Source organism: Anolis sagrei, chromosome 11 (genome assembly GCF_037176765.1).
Source record: "Anolis sagrei isolate rAnoSag1 chromosome 11, rAnoSag1.mat, whole genome shotgun sequence".
Lineage (NCBI taxonomy): Eukaryota > Metazoa > Chordata > Lepidosauria > Squamata > Dactyloidae > Anolis > Anolis sagrei.
In genome coordinates this window covers 18688750-18698396 of record NC_090031.1, presented here as the reverse complement: position 1 = coordinate 18698396, position 9647 = coordinate 18688750, and the positions used below count along the sequence as shown (strand labels likewise).

Genomic DNA, 9647 nt, shown 5'->3' with positions numbered 1-9647 from the left:
TATTGGCCACGCCAATAGGCATTGCTCCGCCTCTTCCATTAGGCCTTCTTCCTATTGGCTGCTCCCTTTGCCTGCCCCGCCCCTCGTCCAGTACGCCTTCATCCTATTGGCTGCTCCCCTTGTTGACCCAGCGAAGCAACAATAGCCGTTATCCCGCCTCTTCCATTAGGCCTTCTTCCTATAGGCTGCTCCCTTCGTCACCCCAGCCTATCAGCTTCTTTGAGTAGGGTCTTCATCCTATTGGCTGTCCCTTTTCCGGCCCAGCCAACCGGCCGCGTTTTTCATAAGGCCCTTTTCCCATTGGCCGTCCCTTCTCCGGCCCCGCCCACCCACAGCCATGAGGGAAGATGGCGACGCGCTGGGCGAGGAGGCGGCGTCGCTGCGGCGTTTCCTGGCGGCGCACCCGGCCTTGGGCGCCCTCCCCTCCGGGAACAGGGTCAGCGCAGGCCGGGGATAGGGTGGGGTGGGATAGGCCTACTTCCCTTCCTTCCTTCCCCGTCCCCTCCTTCTTGACGGGCCTCTCCTTCTTTCCTTCCTTCCCCGGCCAGGTGCGCTGCGCCCTGAGCGGCCACGAGCTGCCCCTCAGCCTCCCGGCGCTGGAGGCCTACGTCGCGGGGAAGAAGTACCGCCGGCTCCGGGCAAGGAGGGAGGCCGACCTCGGGCCCCACGCCCAGCACCTCGTGCCCAGCCGCACCAGGCCGTGAGTTCCGGGAAGGGGGGACTTCCGGGGGGATATTTCCGGACGGAAAGGGGAGGAAGATCAATAGAAATGACTATTACTTCCTCATAGCCTCCCAGAATAATAATTTGTGGGGGTTGAACTCCTGGAGGGAGGGCCCAAGTTTGCCCATGCCTGATCTATGGCTTGGGTGGCCATCTGCCAAGAGGGCATGAGTAGGGGCCGCATAGGTCAACAGCAAGTTAGAGTACTAAGGGTCAGGAGCTCACCCCTTTATGGCAGATGGGGGACAGACTGGTCGAAACAAGATTGAGGAAGTCTTGATTCGGCAGTCCTATTTATTTATTAATTATTAATGTTATTATTAACTTTATTTGTACCCCGCTAGCATCTCCTGAAGGATTCGATGAGGCTTACAAAGGCCAAGGCCTCAAAACACAACATAACAATACAAAACCTAAAGCAAATTAAAAACAGTATTTATAGTACAACTACTCCTCTATTCCGCTTTGGTTAGACCACACCTGGAATATTGTGTCCAATTCTGGGCACCACAATTCAAGAGAGATATTGACAAGCTGGAATGTGTCCAGAGGAGGGCGACTAAAATGATCAAGGGTAAATATGGGAAAAATATAAGAGAAAAATCTGTGAGAAAACCCCAATGTGGATTTCACCGCTAGAAGCCGTACAAAGAAGAGAACTAGGATGGAATAATTGGCCGAAATATAAAGAATTGGTGAAAAAAGAAAAAGGAAAAATAATATTAAAAACCCAACAAGAGATGAAAGAGATCAACAGTAAAATTTCATGGTTTCAATTTGGCCAAATAAAAGAAAGCTTCAAAAAAGATGAAAAGATTGGCTTCGAAGATCAAACTACATTCTGGGACAACATAATGCAGACGGAAAAAAAAATAATAACAAAGATATACAAAAAATTAAGAGAATGGAACAAAGACCCGAGGGAAGAAAAGGAATATATGAAGAGATGGAAAGAAAATATTGGAAGAAATATAAAAATTGAAGAATGGAAAGAAATTTGGACGAAGAAATTAAAGTTTACGTACGCAACAGATCTTAAGGAAAATTGGCTGAAAATGGCTTTCAGGTGGTATATGACACCGTATAAATTGGGCAAATGCTACAGCAATGTCAACACAAGCTGTTGGAAATGTAGGAAGAAAGAGGGCACTCTGTTTCACATGTGGTGGACATGTGACAAGGCAAAACTATACTGGAAAAAAATACATGGAATAATGCAAAAAATGCTAGGAATAAATATCCAACTAAAACCAGAAATTTTTCTATTGGGAATGACATCATCAAAAATGGAAAAAAATATGGACAAATTACTATTCTTATTAACTACGGCGGCGAGGATGTGTTATGCAAAGTTATGGAAGAAAGAAGAAATACCAGCATCAGAAGAATGGCTACAGAAAGTTTATGACATTAGAAATATGGACAGATTGACTTTCTTAATGGCGAGAAGTAAGGACAATCCGATACAAGAGACAGATTGGGGAAGAGTAACCGACTATTTAAAGGAGATAAGATATAAAACAATAGTTTAAAGAAAAGTTACAAAAGTTATACCCTACAAGGAAGGAAAGAGAGAAGGCTATGACAGACGATTGGAAAGGAGCCAGAGAAAAGGAAAACACCTCCACCAATCTACTCAGGAAGTCACGAAGACCTGCGTTTTTTTTTTCTTTTTTTTTCTTTTTGCTCCTTTCCCGCCTTTCCGTTACAATCTTCCCTTCCCTTCCCCATCGTCCTGTCCCCACCCCACCCCTCCTCCCAGTGCCTTCCCCTCACACTACGTACCTGGGGTTTTTCCTTCTTTTCCTTTTTTTTTTTTTTCTATTTTAACCCCCCATTCTTTTAAATTATGTCACAGAAAATTCAATAAAATATATTTTAAAAAAAATAAAATGATCAAGGGTCTGGAGAACAAGCCCTATGAGGAGCGGCTTAAGGAGCTGGGCATGTTTAGCCTGAAGAAGAGAAGGCTGAGAGGAGACATGATGAGGGCCATGTTTAAATATATGTGAGGAAGCCACAGGGAGGAGGGAGCAAGCTTGTTTTCTGCTTCCCTGGAGACTAGGACGGGGGAATGGGGCTATCAAAGGGCCCCCCAAGGGACATCCAGTCTGGCCCCCTCTTGATGTAGAGGAAGACAATCTGATCCCTCCCCACAGAGGGTCATCCATCCTCATAGACATATGAGAACAGCGGTATATAAATAAGGTAAATAAATAAATAAATAAATGTGAAAGGAAGCCACAGGGAGGAGGGAGCAAGCTTCTTTTCTGCTTCCTTGGAGACTAGGACGCGGAACAATGGCTTCACACTACAAGAAAGGAGATTCCACCTGAACATGAGGAAGAACTTCCTGACTGTGAGAGCCGTTCAGTGGTGGAACTCTCTGCCCCGGAGTGTGGTGGAGGCTCCTTCTTTGGAAGCTTTTAAACAGAGGCTGGATGGCCATCTGTCAGGGATGATTTGAATGCAATATTCCTGCTTCTTGGCAGAATTGGGTTGGACTGGATGGCCCATGAGGTCTCTTCCAACTCTTTGATTCCATGATTCTATGATAACTAGCCGTCCCCTGCCACGCATTGCTGTGGCCCACTCTGGTGGTAATGGGGGTTCTGTGTGGGAGGTTTGGCCCATCATTGGTCGGATTCAGAATGTTCTTTGATTGTAGGTTAACTACAAATCCCAGCAACTACAACTCCCAAATGTCAAGATTCTATTTTCCCCAAACTCCACCAGTGTTCACATTTGGGCATATTGAGTATTCGTGTAGAGTTTGGTCCAGATCCATCATTGTTTGAGTCCACAGTGATCTCTGGATGTAGGTGAACTACAACTCCAAAACTAAAGGACACTGCCCACCAAACCCTTCCAGTATTTTCAGTTGGTCATGGGAGAACTGTGTGCCAAGTTTGGTTCAATTCCATCTTTGGTGGGGTTCAGAATGCTCTTTGGTTGTAGGTGAACTATAAATCCCAGCAACTACAACTCCAAAAAGACTAGATCATAATTTTTGAGTGATTTCATTCATTGGTTCTTTTGTTTTTAAGGTACTCATTACGCACAGAGCATTATTATTATATATAGATTGTATATACATAAAATATTTATAATATTATAATGTAATACAATATAATAATATGGTATTATAATTATATATTTTATATTACATGTAATATTAATAATAACACAGTATAATTGTATAGTGCTGCATAGTAATATATAATACTGATATGTGGTATGCTGATATTATTGTGTGTGTGTGTGTGTGTATATATATATATATATACATATATATCTTGTAAGCTGCTCTGAGTCCCCTTCGGGGTGAGAAGGGCGGCATATAAATGTCATAAATAAATAGGTCAACAGCAAGCTAGACTATTAATGGTTGAGAGTTGTTCACTCTGACCCGGACTGGCTTCAAACTCATGACATCCCGGTCGGTAGTGATTTAATGCAGCTGACTACAAACTAGTTGCGCCACAGCCTGGTCCTTCTCCCTGAACCCTCATAATGCCCCTGAGGCTGGATGGCCATCTGTTGGGAGGGATCAGGTGGTCTTCTTGGTGGAAAGGAACCTTTCTCCTGTCTCTTTCCCTCTCCTCGCTCTTTTCAGACAGCAGCTCTTCTGCCAGCTGACCCTGCGACACCTCAATGCCCAGCCGGAGCACATTCAGCGCCACTTCCAGGGACGTCGCTTCCAGAGGGCACTCCAGAAGTGTGCGTCGCCCAGACCCTTCCCTTCCTCTCTTCTCTCTGTTTCCAGCAAGAGGGCGGGACTTCCGTAGAGGGCCCCCCAGAAGTGTACGTCGCTCATTCATATCCCTGGAGCCCCCAGTGGCGCAGTGGGTTATACCCTTGTGCCAGCAGGACTGAAGACCAACAGGTTGGAGGTTCAAATCCGGGGAGAGAGGCGATTTAACTTTTCAGTTTCATGAGGGTATGCTTTTTGAATTCTGGCCACCGGGGGAGCTGTTGCTTGTGACACCGATGGAGTACTTCCTCATTCTTTTGCATGCTGGTGGAAGGTTTTTTATGGAATCATAAATTATTTAAATTAGCCTCTCTGTATAAGCAGTACCTAAGTTTCGTACTTGACAGATGCAACTGTCTTTCGGGCTGCAAAGGTCGACAGCAAACTAGACAAATTGTCGGGAGCTTATTTCTTGCTTTATTATTTACGACATTTATATACCGCCCTTCTCACCCCGAAGGGGACTCAGAGCAGCTTATATATACATATATTATATTATTAGCATAGTACAATATAATTATTATATATAACTATATTGTACTATACCATTGTATTGTAATATTATTAGTAATATTACATGTAATATAAAATATATTATTATAATATTGTATTCTTTGTAGTATTATATTGCATTACATTATAATATTATAAATATATGTATATACAATATGTTAATTTATATTATTAGTAAAACATTCCGACCAGGACTGGCTTCAAACTGATGACCTCTCGGTCAGTAGTGATTTTAATGTAGCTGACTCCCAACCACATTCTCTAGAGCAGGTGTCCTCAAACTAAGGCCCGGGAGCCAGATATATAAAAATTAACAGAGATCGAATGCTCTAGTAAAAAGCCAGCTCTTAAGTACTAGAGTAAAAGGTCCTAAGTCACGCATGGCTCTCATATAGGGTGGCAAGGAATTCCATAAGGCAGGGGCAGAAATAGAAAAGGCTCTGCGTCTGGTACTTTCCAAGTCACGTTGGGCTGGTCATGTATATTGAGTATTCGTGCCAATTTTGGTCTTGATCCATCGTTTGAGTCCACGGATGTAGGTGAACTACAACTCCCAAACTCAATATCAATGCCCACCAAACCCTGCTAGTGTTTCCTGTTGGTCATGGGAGTCCTGTGTGCCAAGTTTGTTTCAATTCCATTGATGGTGGAGTTCAGAGTGCTCTTTGATTGTAGGTGAACTATAAATCCCAGCAATTACAACTCCCAAATGACAACCCCACCAACATTCAAATTTGGGCGTGTTGGGTATTTGTGCTAAATTTGGTCCAGTGAATGTAAATGCATCCTGCATATCAGATATTTACATGATGATTCATAACGGTAGCAAAATTAGTTGCGAAGTAGCAACGAAAATAATATTGTGGTTGGGGGTCACTACCACACGAGGAACCGTATTAAGGGGTTGCAGCATTAGGAAGGTTGAGAAACACTGCTCTAGAGGGGGGAAGGGCCGGATTTAGCCCAAGCCTGGCCTATCAGATATAATGCAGAAAGCAAAACACCTTTGGCCCCTTCATCATCACCATCGGAAATACTCCCCTCTCTCCCTCTTTCCTTCCTTCTCTCCCCTTTCTGAGTGCCAAGCCTCCTTTTTCTGGCCTTGATACCTCCCTTTGTTTTCTGCAGATGAGCAATGCCAGCGGGAAGGGGTGCCCTTTGTGCCGGCCGCCCTGCGCCAGAAGCAGCAACACAGGAAAAGACAGGACGAAGAAGCGGCTTCCTCCAATGGGGCCCAAAGGGGAAAGAAGGGGGAATTCTGGGAGCCTCCCCCAGACAGCGAGAGTGGTGACGACACAGACGACAGCATGAGTGATTTGTACCCACGTACGTCTGGCCGGGGGGGGGGGGGGGGGGCAAGGCGAGGCGGCCGCCTCACCTGCAAGATGGGCCACCCTCCCAAAAGTCTTTGGAGGAAAATGCCTGAATTGCAGCTGTATTTATTACATTTTCACTGTATGTTTAACCTAACGCACACAGTACAGGTCATTCCTGAGTTACAAACAGCTCTTAGTTAAGAACAATGGGGCAGAGACAACAGGCTATGTAAAGATTTAGTAAAAATGCTGTAACCCACCTCGAACCAGAATATAGGAAAAAGACAGAATGTGATTTCGTGTTTTATGAATGCTCCCATTAGAAAATACATAAAGATAATAATAATAATAATAATAATAATAATAATAATCTATATAAATAAAAATGTAATGTTCGTTAGTGCTACCATCAGAACTCAAAAACCACTGGAGTGATTGACACCAAATTTGGACACAAGACACCTAACAGTTCAATTTATGTCCTCCACTCTAAAAAACTGATTTTGTCATTTGGGAATTGTCGTTGCTGGGATTTATAGTTTACTTACAATCAAAGAGCATTTTGAACTCCACCAATGATGGAATTGGGCCAAACTTAGCACACAGGGCTCCCATGACCAACAGAAAAAACTGGAAAGGTTTGGTGGACATTGACCTTGACTTTGGGAATTATAGTTCACCCACATCCAGAGAGTACTGTGGACTCAAACAATGATGGATCTGGACCAAACTTGGCACGAATATTCCATATGCCCAAATATGAACACAGATGGAGTTTAAGGGAAATAGACCTTGACATTTGGGAATTGTAGTTGCTGGGATTTATAGTTCACCTACAATCAAAGAGCATTCTGAACTCCACCAATGATGGAATTCAACCAAACATGGCATCCAGGACTTCCATGGCCAACAGAACACACTGGAAGGGTTTGGTGGGCATTGACCTTGAGTTTGGGAGTTGTAGTTCACGTACATCCAGGGAACACTGGACTCAAACAATGATGGATCTGGATCAAACTTGGCACTGATACTCAAAATGCCCAAATATGAACACAGATGGAGTTTGGGGGAAATAGACCTTGACATTTGGGAGTTGTAGTTGCTGGGATTTATAGTTCACTACAATTAAAGAGCATTCTGAAACCCACAAACAGAAATGGGGCAAACTTCCCACACAGAACCCCCATGACCAACAGAAAATACTGAAGGCCATCCAGTCCAACTCTCTTCACCAGGGCAAGAAAATGTCATCAGAGCCCTCCTGACAAAGAGCCATCCAGTCATAGATATAGATAGATATGATTCTCTCTCTCACACACACAGATATAGTATCATAGATTTGAAAGAAACCCTTAAAGAAGGACGATGATATGTTGCATATTCCAGAGTAGGCAAACCAGACAATCTCCACATCAACACTGACAAAGAAACAACAAGAAATACTGTTTATTCACAAGCAAAGAAGGAATTACATATATTAGAAACCAACACTTTCTCATTACTTTATTTTCCAGATCACCAGACTGGGCCACAGCAACGCGTGGCAGGGGACAGCTAGTAATAATAATAAAACTTTATTTATACCCCGCCACCATCTCCCCAAGGGACTTGGTGTGGCTTACATGAGGCCGAGCCCACAGTACATCAGTAAACAAGGCAATAACAAAAACAAAAATCAGAACAATTAATATAAATCACATAAATAAAAAATAAACAATAACAGTAACACGCAAGCTGTGGGGGAAATACAATTCCCATGCGGGTGGGTCAGTTCCCCAAACCTCCTGCTTCTCAGGGGGCTTCTGGGAAGAAGCCCCCTGCAAGCAGCATGGCTGATGGGAGAATGCCCAGCGCTGCAATTGCTCTTGCCCGGTAAGTTGGGCAACGCATTTCTGGTATAAAAACAATGTATAAAAATATATTTAAAATGTTTATTAGTGTCCCTACTTCACGGATTTTCACTTATTGCGGGAGGTACTGGATCGGAACCCCCACAATAAGTGAGGGAACACTTTGTATATATATAGTTGGAGTGACACTTAAAAATGTCCCTGTTCCAACTTACGTACAAATTCATCTTAAGAAGCAACCTGCAGAAACGATCTTCTTGGGGAGGGCTGAGTTCTTCTCTTCGCCTTCCTTGTTCTTGGCTGCCTTGAGTCCCTTCCCGGGAGGAAAGAACACGCTATAAACAAAGTTAATAATAAATAAAGTGAATGAATGAACACCCTCCCTCCTGGGTTTGCCTTTCAGCGGAGCTTTTCTCGGAAAAGAGCCCGGCGGTGACGGCGGAGGAAGAGGCAGCCAATGGCGCTTGTGAGAACGGCACCGAGGCCATGGAGGTGGAGACTCCACTTGGCTTCAAGAGGCGGAAGGTGAGCTCCAGTGAGTGGGAGGGTGGGTGGACGGAAAGGGCTGAAGGAAAACCTAGGGAGGCCCTCTTCTTCCTGCTTTCTCTCCTTCCAGGAGCAAGTCGGGGGACCAAAGAAGAGGTCCAAAAGCCACAGCGGGAAGCCCAAATGGGTCGGGAGAGACGTCAACGGGAAGTAGATTGGCTCAACGAACAACACGGACTGGGACTTGGGGTTTTTCTGTTAGCAAGGGATTCACACATTTTTTTGGAAGCCATCATTGGTGCTTGTATTGATTGTGTTGATTATGTATAGTTTTGTGAGTTACTCGCTGCCTCTTTCTTGCCCGGAATCCACATCCAGGTTTTTTCTCAACTCTTTCCTCTAGGCAAGGAAAGCAATGCCTATGCTGGGCTGAGGACGGAAAAACAGGAAAGAGGGGTAAAGAAATGAGAGAGAAAGAAAAGGGACGGAAGGAGAAAGGAGAGAGAAAGAGGAAAGGAGGAGGCGGGGGAGGAAGAAAAGAGGGAAGGAAGGAGAGGAAAGGGAAGAGAGAAGGGGAATAGGAGGAGGAAAAAAAGGAAAGGGGGAAAGGTATGAGAAGAGGGAAGAAAGGAAAGGAGAGGGAGGAAGAAAAGGGAGGGAAAGGGAAAGATGAAAAGTGGGAAGAAAAGAAAAATGGCAACAGAAGGGAAGGGGGAAAAGAAACAGGGAAGAGAAGGGATGAAAGGAAAGGGAAAAAGAAAGAAGAGGGAGGAAAGGGGAGAGAAAAGGAGAGGGAGGAAGAAAAAGGGAAAGATGATAAGAGGGAAAGAAAAAAATGCAACAGAAGGGAAGGGGGGAAATAAAAAAGGGGGAAATACACAAAGGGGAGGAAAGGGAAGAGAAACAAAATGAGAGGAAGAAAAAGGGAGGGAAGGGAAAGATGATAAGAGGGAAGGAAAGAAAGCAACAGAATCAGAAGGGAAGGGGAAGAAAGAAAATGGAGAG

At 44.3% G+C, this 9647-nt stretch overlaps 1 protein-coding gene across 1 annotated transcript; it reads left to right on the top strand.

The window, feature by feature from the left end:
- The first annotated feature begins 305 nt into the window (after positions 1-305).
- SURF2 (surfeit 2) lies at positions 306-8984 on the top strand. Its single transcript, XM_060757120.2, has 6 exons — positions 306-436; positions 549-700; positions 4340-4443; positions 6119-6316; positions 8560-8681; positions 8773-8984. The coding sequence occupies exons 1-6, from the start codon at positions 338-340 to the stop codon at positions 8854-8856; spliced, it is 759 nt and encodes a 252-aa protein (XP_060613103.2). The 5' UTR covers positions 306-337; the 3' UTR covers positions 8857-8984.
- Positions 8985-9647: the final 663 nt, after the last annotated feature.